At 36.3% G+C, this 16,117-nt stretch overlaps 1 protein-coding gene across 2 annotated transcripts; it reads left to right on the forward strand.

Annotated features, from left to right (window-relative positions):
* Window positions 1-1,570: 1,570 nt before the first annotated feature.
* On the forward strand, window positions 1,571-11,704 carry papolg (poly(A) polymerase gamma). 2 transcript variants are annotated; one of them, XM_007252239.4, is made up of 22 exons: window positions 1,571-1,727; window positions 4,098-4,265; window positions 5,217-5,283; window positions 5,363-5,444; window positions 5,557-5,666; window positions 5,772-5,825; window positions 6,136-6,247; window positions 6,344-6,433; window positions 7,344-7,482; window positions 7,588-7,660; window positions 7,754-7,874; window positions 7,956-8,040; window positions 8,129-8,182; window positions 8,286-8,405; window positions 8,566-8,675; window positions 8,801-8,925; window positions 9,029-9,192; window positions 9,300-9,415; window positions 9,530-9,717; window positions 9,968-10,048; window positions 10,175-10,234; window positions 10,312-11,704. In XM_007252239.4, exons 1-22 carry the CDS (start codon window positions 1,711-1,713, stop codon window positions 10,408-10,410), a joined length of 2,235 nt encoding a protein of 744 aa, XP_007252301.2. In that variant the 5' UTR covers window positions 1,571-1,710; the 3' UTR covers window positions 10,411-11,704. The 2 variants fall into 2 exon arrangements, with proteins under 2 accessions (XP_007252301.2, XP_049337613.1); XM_049481656.1 differs by having other exon boundaries at window positions 7,754-8,040.
* The last annotated feature ends 4,413 nt before the right edge of the window (window positions 11,705-16,117 follow it).

Raw genomic sequence — 16,117 nt, forward strand, 5'->3', positions numbered from 1 at the left:
ATATTATATTTTGCTTACCAAAATTTTCAAGCACCCTATCCATTTAGTACATTTAGCAACATGTGTTCAATTGTGTACACATAGCCTGTAGAATCTCTATTTTAAAACATTTTCAATTGCGCCTAATGGATGCCAAGCATTGGCTACAAGGGTATAATGCCCCACTAAGCAGTGAAAGGTGCTGCATTCTTTAGTCTGGGATTCTCTGAATGGGCTTATGACATTTATTAAGAGCAGAGAACAATATAATATGTAAAAAGATATTGTGTTTTTTTATTCTAGAATTGAATAGAACCTCCCCTTTCCAGTGAGTCATTGTACATGCTCCAGTTCCTGTAAATATAGATACATAGTATAGTTTAGTCTGGAATTTCAACAAATACTGTGAATCTGCTGGGATTCTTTCACTATATAAGCAGTTGCAGAGCATCAGATAAGTATGGAAGGGAATTAAATTGCCCAATTGAAAAGCAAAACAACTATGGCATTACATTTTACTGCATATGATCTCTTTATTGAAAAACAATACACCAGAATTTACATTTTCAAAACCAAACGCTAAATTTGTGTAAGAATAAATACAATATAGCATAGCTTTTTTTCATCATAACATACTTCAAACATAAATTTACTCCCGAGATGGCTTTAAAACACTGATGTGAGGAAAACATACCACAATAAAAAGTAAACGCTCCAGTACACTGATTTAATGTCACCCAATCTCTTAACAGAAAAATTGTGTTTGTGGATTTGTATTTAAAATAAGAAACACTGAAATCCTGTCAGAATTGCACACAAAGCTCCTAAAAATGCAATCAGATCAATAACATTGTATTCTGCTGTGGGGTGCTGTGAATGTTCAAAAGTAAGTCACAATGCACAGGATTGCATTTCGTCTAGGAGCAGTGTGCAGTATTTATGCCAAAATGAAATGTAATTACTGTCCAATCAAAACCCACTGCTTAACACTAAAACTGAATATAAAAACTCATGATTTTAATTTTCTATGTAGTGCAGTGTACAAGAAATAAGTTTTCATCCAATTTTTCAATTTTAGTTTTTTTCATCTCTGCCCTACAAAATTTTAATTTCAGGTAAAATTAATATTTTATCTTCTGCTTTTTCACATTTTGCAAGATAGATTATACCACAAGATACAAAAGTGGTTAAATAAATAAATTAAGAGAAGATTCAACTTTTCATTTTTCTTGAAATTTAATTTGCAAAAGGCTTTAATGAAAAACTTGATAACTGAAAAATGAAATGAGCTTTATAGAGTCAGGAAATGAACCTGCTAAATGTAACACTGACCAGTAAGGAGTCTCTATATGTTTCAGTGTTGACTGCTGAGAGCGTTACAATAAAAAAAAAACTTTAAAAACTTAACAGGGAACATAACATAAGTTATTAACATAACCTAGTCCTGGGCAACATAATATTTTGAATTGGGACTTCCAAATAAAGGAATAGGCTTAATTTCAGTAGTAGAAACTGACCCACCGCTTTTAAGGGCTCCAGGGAGCATCTGACTGGGCTTCTCTTCTAACGTCACCACCGTCTCGGCGCAAAGCGTGTCGGGACACAGTGAAGCGGTGGGCGCCATATTGGAGTAAAACTATTGTTATAAAGAGAGGGACGGGGCTGCTGCTGGCTGAGTTTATGTTTTCTACTGTTGCGGTCTGAGATATTAGGTATTTTCTACGAAGGGACATGAGAGAAATGTCAGCGTAAGTCACTCACAATGCCTGTGCACTGGCGGGTTTGGGCGGTTCTTGCTCTGCTGTAACAGTTAAGAGAATAGTGGCGGCTAGGCTAACCTAGCTACCGTGTTTGTCTCTGCTATTAGCTTATTAGCGGTTAGCGTGTTGAGGTACAACAACAACCAACTGCTCGTCACTGAAACGGCGGTCTTTTATATGGGCGAGTCCTTTAAGCCTGTAAAAGTGCAGATATATGACATCTATATCGTGTGGTGTTCTTCCACACTGTTATTTCTGAATTGGACCTGTCAGTATCTTTGTTTACCAGACTGATCATATCTCCAAGTTACAGGGACTAACGGACCGATCCGTTGTCCAGTCAACAAATCTTCCGCGTCGCGTACAGACTAAATCACTGCTTTTACACCAGGTAGATTGAATTGGTGGATACTCATACGGTGAAAAATAGGATAAAGGTTAGCTGAATCACAGCAACGTAGGGCTAGCTAACGCTAAACTTCACCTGGTGACCCCAACAAGTTAGCCTGGCGTTTTATAAAAGCGCGTTTGCCGCTTTACTAGCAGTGTTTGTGTTGAAAAACCTGTAAAAGTCATGGAATTAAAAAAAAAATAGCAGTTTCAAAGCCTGGATACGTTTTGGAAAAATAAAAATACCCTGGAAGTTTTGGAAAAGTCCTGGAAACTCAATTCAATAATTTAGCCCTACACAGTGGAGCTCTCAGGATCTGACTCACATTTTAGTATTAAAGATTATCAATATTTTGTTCAGATTCATTTTATATCCACTATAGTTACTTTTGATTATAGTTGTAGTTTGTTTGGTTTTATTGTCCATGTCTGCACTGGTGTTTTAAAATCGTATGGTAATGAAATGTTGCCTTGAAGGCATGGAAGAGTGATGAAAAAATAATTACATTTTGTTGGATAAAAAGTGTACAAGCGTTAGCTATCTAGCTATACAATTTTCTACTTACATCGACAGAGAGTTATGGTTAGAGCTACATATGCCCATAAGATGCTGTTGTGGCATATAACTATGGTGTTTTATACGTTTAGACAGTAAGTTAGAGGGTGTTGTGTAAGTTATTGCAGGATCAAGTTAACTTACTAGCTTGCACAAGTGTTTTGTTCCCTATTGACATGCAGGTGATTGACTTGACCGAGCAGATAACTTTTAGTTACAGTTATTTAAAAAATTTAAGTTACGAATAAATGAAACTATTTAAAAGTCCAGGTTTGTAGATTCATAAGTTAATTCTAACTAGTGCAAGCACCCATTTGAACTGTATCTGTAGATTTCACAAGTTATAACTAGTTTGTCTAATGTTATTAATATTGATATCTATAGTTATGTTTTAGTAGGAATTACATTTGTAGATATCTGGACTTAAAATTTTTACTATTTCTACAAGTGCCCTGCTAATATGGCTAATCAAATTGTCTCTATCTGTAGATTTGATATTTTTGCTAGTTAACATTTAATTTATCTTTTATCTACTACTACAAACTGCATTAAAGAATGGTAAAAGCTGAGTGTCATTTTATGCTAAAACAGCTGGCCATATTCATCTGCCTATTTCTAAATGTTAGCTTTTAGTAAAAGTGACAAGTAACAGAACAGCACATAGGTTGCTTGTTAATAGTCTGCAGTCTAAGTTGAGTCAGTGCCCAACATACACTGTGGGTTTATTTTCCCAGACAAGGATGAAGCATAGTTCTGGTCTAATTTCCATTCAGAATGCTTTGTAGTTCAGGACTAGGCTTTCTGAGATACCAACCATGTATATCCTAAATTATATAGACACTTTTTAAAAATGTGAATTAAATTAATTAAAGGCGGACCTGTTATTCCCACAAGTGTTTAACTGCCCAAATACATCTTGCATAATCTTCGTAGCGAAACACTAAATGCAAATGATGTGGATCATGAGCCTATGGTTACTGCTAATCATACAAAATCTGTCCCTAAACTCTTTAATGCTCTTCTGACTAATTTCAGTCGAACCCTTAAAGCAGTGTTCCAACATTTGCAAGACAATTGTTGTTATTGTAGCAAAGTTGAACATACTTCCTGGAAATTCCATTTATTTTGAGGTGAGGATTGGATAAGCAGATTTCAACAATCTAGGCTACATGGGCATCTAGGGTCTTTTTTCACTAGGAAAATATAGTCTGTGACCAATGCTAATTAAACAAATTACAATTAACTGTTTCTTCTTTTTAAATCTAATGGGCAGTTTCCCAAACAGAAATTAGACAGTCTTGTTTTTTTTAATATTGAATTGAGTTTTTCTGTCAAAAGGCAAATGGTAAATGGTAATTTATTGATTGACCAAAATATGTCTTAACATGTGCTGTTTTGTTTCCAATCATCAGAACCAGTAACAATATGCTTAGCGGGCAGCAGCCTCAGAAACATTATGGGATTACATCCTCGATCAGCCTGGCCTTTCCCAGAGAGATTGACCGCCTGTACACTCAGAAGCTCATAGAGGCCATGAAACCTTTTGGAGTGTTTGAGGATGAGGATGAGCTTAATCACAGGTGAGGGTTATGTGAAGGCTCATGGCATGCTGTGTAAGACAGTTTTACCTCAGAATTTGCAGGCAGAACTTCACACCTGCAGTTTGTTTGCTCTGGCTGGAATCCGAGCAAACAAGTAGTATGTTCCAAATATGTGAACTTGGAGCATTTCCCTCTTGGTTTGGTTCAAACAAAGAAAATTTCACTTGCACCCAAAACATCACACAAACCACATAAGCTATTGTGTTCTGGTCTAGCCCCTGTTTTGTGCATTTTAACATGGACCAATGTCGGATGTAATTTGCTTAATCAATATTCCAAATTGAGAAGTGGCTACAGGAGTCAGACATTTACCTCACACTCGGTGCATTTGTCTGTTTTTTTTGGGTCTGTGTAAGGTCACCATGTGCAAACCACTCTTGTTTTTGTTTGGGATTGAATCAAGACCACCTCCTCTTAGAGATCTTGTGATCTGAATCCAAGTGTGATTACTGTATTCACACCTGCCCATATAACCGTGTCATGAGTAAAAACAAGTCTAACTTAACCAGACTTAAAGAAAAACACCTTTTAATCTGGCCCTGGTTTTGGTTCATTTAGAATGTGTTGTGTTGCATCTCTTTTATTAAGCTATTGCATGTCGGCGCTGCAGTTTGTAAATTTGCTCAACATGTGGTTGACATTATGTAGGGGTGAGCATTACTCCAGAATGTCTTATGTATTCCATTGAATTACTTGTTTACACAATTTATCAGATGCTTTAAGTATCTTAACGGCACTGGTAAAATAATCCTGTAAGAGAGAGACCATAAGTTTTGAGAATTTTACTTTTCAGCCGACCTGAAGAATGGCCACTGTTTTTTCCGTATCAATGCATGCTACTCCAGAGCTTTCCTTGCTAATAACAGTTTCAAAGAAAAGTCTAGTAGAAAATGACCTTTAAAATATGCAATAAATTTAACCTTTTTTTAGGCTTGCTGTTCTTGGAAAGCTGAATTCATTTGTGAAAGAGTGGATCTCAGAGATCAGTGAAACAAAGGTAATACATAATTTTTGCTCCTTTTATTTGGGTTTAAATGAGCAATAAACAGTTCCTAAATTAATGTTTTCTGTTACAGAATCTGCCTCCTTCAGCTTTAATGAATGTTGGAGGCAAAATCTTTACCTTTGGATCTTACAGACTGGGGGTGCACACAAAAGGTATGCTGTGTCATGATCTGCAAAATTGTTACACCTAAACAGTCAAGTATTAACACTACATGTAATTTCCCCCTCTCTCAATTAAACTGTGAAATTGTGTGTTCTGTTACAGGTGCGGATATAGATGCTCTTTGTGTAGCACCTCGTCATGTTGAGAGGAGTGACTTTTTCTCATCTTTCTTTGAAAAATTGAAACAGCACGATGAGATCAGGGACCTTCGGGTGTGTACTTGTCTTCCTTATTTCTTTTTCCACCATTTATTTTCTTCTATTTACACATTTGTGCATAGGCATGTCATTTGAGTCATCTGAATATTTCTGTTTCAGGCTGTGGAAGATGCGTTTGTACCAGTGATCAAATTTAAATTTGATGGTATTGAGGTAATGACAGTTTAATTTTCTATACTTTCAGAATCCAACTTTGATTATTTCAGCTAATAATCAAAGTAATAAAAGACCAGGATTAAATATTAGTTTCTATTCTTAAAGAAATTACTATGCAATAATTATGTAGCACATTCATTATCACAATTTTTGGATTAGGAATTCTTCTTCTTTGGGATTCAATGCTAAATGTTGCTGTGTTGTGCTGTGATTTTACTCATAGTATCAAAAACATGTTTTTGTCAGTCCTTTTACACAGTAAGAGATATAAATATATATAATTGTAAATGTTAATCTGCTTCTCCAGATTGATCTGCTTTTTGCAAGACTTGCCCTGCAGTCTATTCCTGATAACCTGGACCTGAGAGGAGACTCTCTGCTTAGAAACCTGGACATTAGGTGTATTCGGAGTCTAAACGGTAATCCCTTCCTTTCCCTCTGCATGTGTTTAAAAAGTGTCTTACTTCTAAATGGCTGCATTAGTCTGATGACACGCCTTTTGATCATTTGTATAGGTTGCCGTGTGACTGACGAGATCCTGCACTTGGTTCCTGATAAAGAAAACTTCCGACTGACTTTGAGAGCCATCAAACTGTGGGCTAAGAGTAAGTTTTTTTTGTTTGTTTTTGTTTGTTTGTTTGTTTTTAAGCTTGCCTTTTGTTAACTTAAATTTTGTTAAACATATATTAATTGTAACCCCAGAATTTAACATTAATAACTTGCACTTTTTATTATTTTATCTTTTTTAACGCATGGTAATTGGTGCAACAAGTACAAATATATACCAATTTTACCATAGAAAACACAGGTGAACAGCATAGCATGTTGTTAATAAACATGCAGTTAAAAGTATAGACAGTATTTTATATATATATCCTGCAATGAGACTTTGCAGCAGATAAATTAATTCTATAAAATCTGCATTCACAGTCCAGTCTTGAGGTTATTGTCTTTTATTTCTTTCTTTCTTCACTTTTTGGTGTGTGTAGGGATGCATCTGCCATTTTTATTTCTGCCTCTCTTTGGACTGTTTTTCTTTTCTTTTTTTTTTTGTATCGTTTCATGTTTTCAAAAAAAAAAGCTATGTGTAGTAATGTCTTTTAAGAACCACTAGGGGGCTGCACAACACAACCCGAGAAATGTTACATTTTTCTTGCCATCTCACCCACACTCTTAATCTCACAGTTTACAGTTGTTTTGTCATTAGGGGTTCACAGCTGTATGTTATACAATGTAGCTCATATTTCTTTTTTTATTGCAAGTTTAAAAGGGCAGATGCAAATCTGCAAAAAGAAATGTAATGTTTCTCTGTAATGCTAGAATAATATTAGTTGTTGTCTTTCCATTGCAATAGATCTCTGCTGTATTTGCATTTCCTTCCAACATTTTTGTGACAAGGGACACACTTTATAGGACCCTTGGGTTACTGTATCTAAATATATCTAAATATACTATGAGCCAGTAAAGGACAAATTCCTGGAAATTAGTGTTTTCATCCCTCCTTTTCTTTTGCAGGTCGTGGAATCTACTCCAACATGCTTGGCTTCCTAGGTGGTGTGTCCTGGGCCATGCTGGTGGCTAGAACTTGCCAGCTTTACCCGAATGCAGTGGCTGCCACCCTTGTGCACAAGTTCTTCCTTGTCTTTTCCAAATGGTGCGGTTCTTTGAAATGAACTTCTTGCTGATAATTATATGCATTGTGTATTTTGTAACTGTGACAACATGTTTTCTACACACAATTTGTGTTTTTGCGCTTCAGGGAGTGGCCCAACCCTGTGCTTTTAAAACAGCCTGAAGACAGCAACTTGAATCTGCCTGTCTGGGACCCGCGAGTGAGTGTTTTTAACTTGTGATAAGTGCGCTGCATTAAATAATGGTAGTGTTGTGTTTTTATAGTGACCTTTTACCATCTGGTGTGCTCTTAGGTGAACCCCTCAGACAGGTACCATTTAATGCCAATCATCACACCAGCATACCCCCAGCAGAACTCCACATACAATGTCTCCACCTCCACACGTACCATCATGAGCGAGGAATTCAAATATGGTTTGTATTGGGAGAATGCTTTAATGAATTTACATACACATACTTGTAGTAATTATTGTTATACATCTTGCCCTCCTTCAGGCCTTACAATTACAGATGAAATCCTTCAGGGTAAGGCGGACTGGTCCAAGTTGTTTGAGCCACCGAACTTCTTCCAGAAGTACAAGTGAGTAATTGACTATACAATTTTGCAGTTCTAGTGTACTACCCTTCTGTGACATTGAGGCTCAGACCTGTTTTTATGTTGGTTTTAGACATTATATCGTCCTCACTGCCAGTGCATCCACTGAGGAGAACCACTTGGAATGGTAAGACAAAGACAAAAACAAAACCTTGCTGTATGGTGACATTTAAAGAACTTTCTCACAGTCATGCAGAAACATTAAACTTTGTCGTTAATTTTCTCAATAGGGTTGGGTTGGTGGAGTCGAAGATCAGAGTTCTTGTAGGGAATTTGGAGCGCAATGAATACATCACTCTTGCGCATGTAAACCCTCAGTCGTTCCCCTGGTCAAAAGAGAACCGCAACGAGTAAGTATCTTGATTTTAACCTCAGATATTTAAAGTGTGATTACACAAAACATAATTTCAAGCTTATGCCATGTATCAACTGTCTTACTGCTGCATAATAAGTTGGCTATGTTTCCTTTTTTGGCATATTCTTTCCTTGACTGTTCACTTGATTTTACAGGAATGAATTTGTCTCGATGTGGTTTATTGGAATCAACTTCAAAAAACTGGAGAATGCTGATTGTGTGAACATTGACCTGACTTATGACATCCAGTCCTTTACAGACACTGGTAATTCCTTTTGTTTTATCTTCCTTTATGCAATATGTTGAAAAAACAATTATACAGGTGCCATTGGTGGGGGGAAAAAATGCATCTTGGTGAAGGTACAATGACTTGCTCTACTTTCAATTCAGTCTACAGGCAGGCCAGCAACATCAACATGTTGAAGGATGGGATGACCATCGAAGCTACACATGTGAAGAAGAAGCAGCTGCACCAGTACCTTCCTGCTGAACTGGTGCACAAGAGCAAGAAGAAGGTAGGAAACAAAATTAAGAATAAAATCAAAATATTGACATGAAAAATTACATTAATTGACGTGATATGATTTTATTATTGTATATAATTTTTTTTCTTATCAGAGCCTTGGAGATCTAAACCGCAGTTCGAGTGGTGGGGGTTCAAAACGCTGTTCGCTGGATGGCAGTCAGCTTGATAGTTCCAGAGATACAGATTCAGGCACCCCCTTCAGCTCCCCCACCCCAGTCTGTAAACCGTGCAACTCTGTGTCCACCCCTGAGGAAAGGTAGCTCCAGCAGTTGTATCTAGAAAATTCTAATTGTGGACTGATGTAGTCATATTGATTACTGCTCACTTCAGTTATTGATTCATGTTCTTGTTTGATTTGTTCAGCATTACTCCTTCCAAGCCTCCAGTGCCATTATATGTGGATACCTCCCCAGCCTGTGAATCTTCTCCAAAGGAGGAGCAGGGATTGTCCATACCAGTCATTGGAGCCAGTGATGCAAGTAAGTGTTTTTATGTGTTTGTTACCCTAATGCCCATTTTTTTGGCACATTCCACACTCAGAGAGAGAGGAGTATGAAATATTATTGATCCAAATCTCTTCTCTTGTATTTCAGAACCTTCAGTCACACTGGTGGCCACAGAAGCACCGGTAGGCAGCACTATTCCCACGGTGGTTGGTCGAAACATCATTCCGCGTATGAGCCCACCTGACCTGCCCAATGGCCTGAATGGAGCTGCCCCTAAGAGACCCCACTCACCCTCTCTGGAGGAGCCTCCTAAGAAACTCAAAGACACAGAGCAGGTAAGTGTAACTGAATCGATCAACAGCTGTTTTAAAACAGGATGTGTGACATTGATAAATTCCCTAAAGTGCATTTATTAATGGAGTTTTATGCACCTTTGACCATGCTATAGGAGATTTTCCCGTAGAATTTGCCCTTTTTTCTTATACCAAAGTGGTTTCCTTTTTAAATTTGAGTTTCATTCAACTGTGGTGTCTGAAAGTACTTCCCTATAAGAATCTCCTGGTTCTTGTTATGTTTGTGCTTCAGATGCTGTCAGATGATTCTGCATTTAAAGAACCATACCCACCTACCAGTAATGGGCTGGATCAAGGAGATGACCAAGCAGCAGTGAGTTATTCCATGCATTCATATTATTTTTATACAAAATAAGTACACAGTAACATTTTTTTTATTGTGGTGTCAGTATACCCTCAATTCACTAAAATTAAAACATTTTTTTTTAAATATCTTTAGGAGCTTCATTCAACGACAAAGCCTATGCCTATTCCAACTATTGATACATCAAGGACACAGGTATTTCACCTATTATTTCTGATTATACAGGACAATAAGTAAACTGGATTCTCTTACATAGTTTTGTGTCTTTTCAGAGACTGCCCAGTAAGGAGCTGCCAGATGCCTCTTCCCCAGTTCCCACAAGCAACCTTCGCGTAATAAAGAACTCAATCAGACTGACTCTCAACCGGTAGCGGTGAGCTCTCTACAGGTAATGCCGATTGTCACAGCCACTGCAGGATTAATTTACTCTCATTCTGACAGTTGTATGCACAGAGCCTGACTACTGTGGCCAGCAAGAGTGTTTTTAAATTCTGGCTGCCCTTTCGGGTGCATCTAATCTGCAATGACCTTGTAAAACAATATCAATGTAAAGTATGAGACCTTTTTTTTTTCTTCTCTTTTCTTTTTTTTAAGCCTTAATGTGTCAAAATGCTTGCAAAGAGAAAACTGTTCTGAAAGTGTTTTGAAACGTAACTTGTATAGTAGATGTAGTTTGTATATAATGTCTTTAAAATCATTGTTCGTCTTTCTATACCATTCTAAAGTAGTTTTTACTAACGAAAAAAGTGAAAAAAAAAATACCTTTTTGTTCCTGTTAAAGAGAATCCCCATTGTTTTGTCAAAGTGTTTTTGTCCTCAGTCTTTTGTTGTCCATATACTGATTCTAAAAGGGGTTTAAGGAGGCCAGGCCGGGGGGCAGTCTAGTGGGCCTGCATTGTCATAACCATGACCCATTTACTGATATCAACCTCCTGATTCATAACAGGTGTATCTACCCTGCCTGTCACAAAGTATGAGGGCTGCCATTGGGTATAATCTGATCTATAGGGCTGGGATTATTGAACAGGTCATTATTAGGCTTGTGTTTTTGCTGAAATGGTTTATAGCTTTGCTGAATGACCTCAGAGTGTGTGTGTGCACGTGTGTGAATGAGTGACAGATTTATTCCCTGAGTTTAGGGCTTCACCCCTGCGCCTCCCATGGAGGTTTTTGGATTTTTGGTTTTGGCAGATCTTAATTTCAGTGAGAACAAATGGAGACGAATTGAGAAATGTTGCATTTTCCTTTTTTTTCCCCATTCACATTTCCATAAACCACTGTTCTGCCCCACAGGTGTACAGAGAAGCATTGATATGTATTTAAAAAGAGGCTTACTATTCATTTTTTTGGGGTTCCTTAACCTTTTATTTATATTTGCTTATTTGTACCATATAACTTTTATATCGCAGGCATTGCAGTTGGGAGTTTTTCAGAATGTCATTTTCACTGCTCAGTTTTGAAAATTCTTGTTTATATTCTTGCTTTAGATTAACTACTGTATATCTGTACACATTATATAGTAGTGTAAACACACCAATCTTTTCCTTTTTTTTTTTTTTCTTTCGTTTTTTTCTTAGGGCAAAAAGTTGTATTTCAAAACGTATTTTTGTATGTAATGTATTCTGCCTCCTTTAAACTGAGACCATAAAATTTCACAAAACCCCATCAACAGTGTGTTTGTCTTTACTGCTCATCTGTTTATAGAACTCTGTAAATTCCATTGTGTTGCATTGGAGAGTATATTTCCCCATAGGAAGTTTGGTGGAATAATACTTTTCTGCTCCTGCGCTGGACAGTGGGCCGAAGGAAACCTCAGGCACTCTGCCTCTGAGAGGAAAAGACAAGCTGTACTTAATCTGGCAGCGTGATTTAACCATTAAAACCCTTTCACATGGTGCAAGAAGTTTGAGGTTGTGGTTACTGGAAGTGAAGGAAGGAGGAGAAAAGGATGGGTAAATCCATGTATTACTTTGAAATGAGAATAGTAGTTAGTGTTTAGTTTATTTCTTAGGTTAAAAGTAATAAATTAAATACTGAATATGTTTTTTTTTCTTTTTCGTGTTCGGGAGAAAAGGGGGAAAAATAGTTTTCAGTTAAAGCTACTTGTTTGAGGACAAACCATCGCTCCACTTGATTGTTGTATTTGTTTATTGGCTGAGAAAAAGGTTCTGCCTTGATTTTGACTATGTAGCTGTAGTTCTCTAGGTGTGTAAGTGTTTAAAGTCGCCAATTTTCATTTTCTTTACCTGACCAGTCCGCTGGATCTTTATTACTTCCTTGTTCGTGTTTGCTTTCTGGGAGATTCCCATTCGCCAGTGTGCGCAAGTGACGTGGCGAGGGGATTCCCCTTTCTTATGACGGCGGGTAAGAGCAGTGATCCAGTCCCCCACAGCCGGTCCACACCTACTACTACAGCCCCCTCTAGACCGCTCAATTAGCGAATAGCCTGGATGGATTCGGGTACCGCAATGTGAAATGTAGCACAGGAGGTGATTGCACACATGGCTCGTGCACTGTCGGGTGAAAAATGCTCTTCAGATATATTCTTGCTTTTTTGATTCAAGAGGCTTTTATTATCATTTCATCTAAGTTCAAAGTGAAATGAACCAAGATGCAGCATGGAACAAACAGTACTGTATAGACGACAAAAATGCAAACGTGCAACAATAAAAGAGCACCATTTTAAAATGGTGCACTTTTATTGTAGATGTACATTCTGAGGTACAGCATATAATTAAGGTGCAGCTGCTGATTACACTAGAGGTAGGGAGGTAACAGCTTAATATTAAACTAGAAAGTTCTAGTAAATCGCCTAGACCCTCAGTTGATCAAATCATTTGATTTTACCCCACTCGCATAACGGCCTACTTAAGCTACTTTATTATCACCTCAAGACTATTGTAAAAGCGTTCCAAGATGGAGCCATCTTTAATAAAGGCTATAAATTTATGAATATTGCGTTGCTGTTGTGTTTTATTATTGAGTCTGCATTTTAGTCAGCAACATAGCTAAGGCCATAAAGCTAGATAGAAATGCTGTTCAGTTCGTGGCTGTTATAATTAAATTACAACTTTTTTTTCTGTCGTTTCAATAAATATATATTTATTTATTTTATATATGTTTAGGATTATTTCTGCTTGGTTCTGGTGCTCAACTCTATGAAAAATCTCCTCTAATTGCTCTTTTTCAAAATAATAACAAACCTTTTTTTTTGTGTGTGTGTGTGTGTTTACATGGGGAAAAAATCTATTATTTTAGGAAGATATATTAAAAGAAAGAAAGTAATGCAAACTCTGCATCCTAAAAGGCAAAGTGCATACAAAAAAATAAAATGTTCATTTTTGGTTTAATTACATCTTTTAATGTTGTTGAAGAAAAAATGCCAAATTGCCATTGGTTAATGTTGAAAGTTCTACATTAAATCACCATTCATTTAAAGGTAATAACAAATAATTGTTATAAATATTTAATGTAAATTTAAAGTGTTTAAGTAAGTTTAATGTAAACAATACATATTAAACCAAAATGTTGGCTCAATATGAAATTAATGTGCACAAATATCAAATCAATTGTTGGAGGTCCACATTGTTTGGAAGAAAATATGAAGATTAATCCAATGTTCATTTGCCCTCTCGGTTACAGTCTATGAAAAATAAATGTATAAATCTGATTATTAACTCATTTTTAACAGCCCTGCATCTAATCCTCGTTGCCATTATTGTAGTGTTGTCAGATAAATATGTACTTTGACATTTTTATTAAATAAATAATTAACGTTACTTATAAGTATCCTTACAAAACACACTTGATGAATACATAAAGCACATTAAAAAAAGAATCATTTTTTCAGACATATTTAGGCAACTTGTTAGAACTTACATCATGTGCTGTATGTCATCTAGCCAGTCCATCTCTCTCTCTCCCCTGAAGTCTTGTACAAAACCTACATTTGAAAGTTTTACCCATAGACCTGTACTTATATATAAGTATTTATACAAAATCTGTGGTTTCACCCTAATTGTGGCTCAAGCTCCATTTTGATTTTAAATGTTTTACATGAAATTGTTAAATTACCTGAAACAGTAAGTCATTTCCAGCAACCGATAATAGACATTGTTGTCAAATCCTTGATTCATGTGTTCATTATTGGATCCTGTATTATATTACTGTGCATGTTCTCAAATTTCTTATGACCCATACTGCATATGCGCTTTCACAGGCCCTGCTTAAACCAGTATCTGAGTTCAAGTGGCATTTCAATTGTTCTTGACACTGAATGTAATCACAAAATATTCCCAGCAGTGTGTTAACTTGTCCCAAGTGTTAAACCACCCCACATCCATATACAGGATATTCCTGCAGCAAAGAAGGGGCACACATCCTACTAGCAAATCTTTAAGAAACAGAGCAGCACTCTTGAAGATCACTCAAATGTTCTTGGGAAAATATGGTATGAAAAGTGTAGTTGCTCATATGTTCTGAGGAAAAGTGACCAGCAAAGGTCCAAACTCATTAAACAGTGTTGGTTAGTATGGCATGGCACAGACAGTCAAGGCCCTTTTGTAAGTATGTAAGGATAATGCGTGGATAACTGCAGTTCAGATTTGATCGGTTCCTCACACATAGGCCAACAATTGAATCTGCAAAACACAAACATTAGTAGTGAGTAAATGGTATATATTGTCGTATACATAAATCAACTGTAAGCCTTCACCCTTTGGCAAGCTTTCTGACAGTCTGTAAACATGATTTAACCATACTGATCATTCCCAAATGAAAGGAGCAGGAGCAAACAATAGGTTGTGTGAATGTAACCAAGAACTAACAATAGGGAGAATATAACACTGTTAGAAAACAAAAGAATGCACAGTTGTGTGTTTTATTAATAAAAAAAGTTGTTCTACCCAAAATTACTATAATAAAAAAATCTGACACAGAATAGGTATTATTTGGGTGGTGGGTCATTCTCGGCATTGCAGTGACAATGGACAGCATCCTTTGAATACTAAATAAGATCTCCAGCGGCACTGCTGTGTCTGATTCACTTGTACAACTGTGACACACACTAATACTCCACCATAAGGTCAGTGTCACTGCACTGCTGAGAATGTCTTAATATGTTGTGGCCACAAGTTTTTGTTATTTTTTTTACATGATGTCACTGTAAGGGGCGCCATAGTAAAACATTTGTATGACATTAGAATAATTATAAAAATATATAAATACACAATAGTTAGTAATCAGATATGTTGTTGGTCAGTAAAGTTATTTATAGGCTGAGTATCAAATTATTTAAAAGAATTAGCTTTGCTGAAGAACTATTTGGTTGGTTTGGTTGGTCCTTCAGTGAAGGACAAATTGGATAAATTAGGACGTGGAGGATAACTGTAAATATTCAAGTCTAGTCAAATGAAGTAGTTTTATTGTCAAAACTGCATTTGTACAGGACATACAAAGAATTGAAATTACATCACTCTCCTTCCCAAAGTTACAACAAGTAAAGAAAGTACAGAAAATAAGAATATAAATATAACAGAATGAGGGGCATTAGATGTACAATACAACAAGGGCACAAATACGTATGTGAGACAAAAGACACAAGACAATAGTGCAATAGTGATGGGGAGGGGGGGTTAACTAGGGATTGATGATACAGTCATATGAAAAGTTTGATTCTGATTAAGATTAATAGGGGTGCCCAACCTTTTTCATTTGACTGTATGTATAAACATAACCATTATAACAGTAGTGCAAATGTAGAGAAAAAAAAATTAAAAACCTAAGACTGGTAAAGTGAACGAGTGCATACAGTTCTTCTAAAAAATGCACAGTTGTAGGGGGAATTGAAGTTGTTTAAATTATTTTTTACAATTAAATTATTTTTGAAATTAAAATTATCATATTAAAATTATTAGGAATTAAAATTGTTAGGCCTTCTCGTGGTTTATTTAAACCCAGCTTACCTATCAGATAAATAGCTTTATAGACAATTTTGTTTAGTTCTCATCATTTTTTAATTATTTAGATCTTTATCAATGGACCAATAGAAAAATAAAATATTTTTTATTGATTTCTACT

The sequence above is a fragment of the Astyanax mexicanus genome, chromosome 7 (genome assembly GCF_023375975.1).
Source record: "Astyanax mexicanus isolate ESR-SI-001 chromosome 7, AstMex3_surface, whole genome shotgun sequence".
In the NCBI taxonomy this organism is placed as follows: Eukaryota; Metazoa; Chordata; class Actinopteri; order Characiformes; family Acestrorhamphidae; genus Astyanax; species Astyanax mexicanus.

What these genes read in the sequence shown, in the direction of transcription:
- papolg (XM_049481656.1), top strand. An exon ending in TTCCTTGTCTTTTCCAAATG is followed by an intron (nt 7,483 to 7,587) that starts GTGCGGTTCTTT and finishes TTTGCGCTTCAG; the next exon opens with GGAGTGGCCCAACCCTGTGC. An exon ending in AAGGAGATGACCAAGCAGCA is followed by an intron (nt 10,049 to 10,174) that starts GTGAGTTATTCC and finishes AAATATCTTTAG; the next exon opens with GAGCTTCATTCAACGACAAA.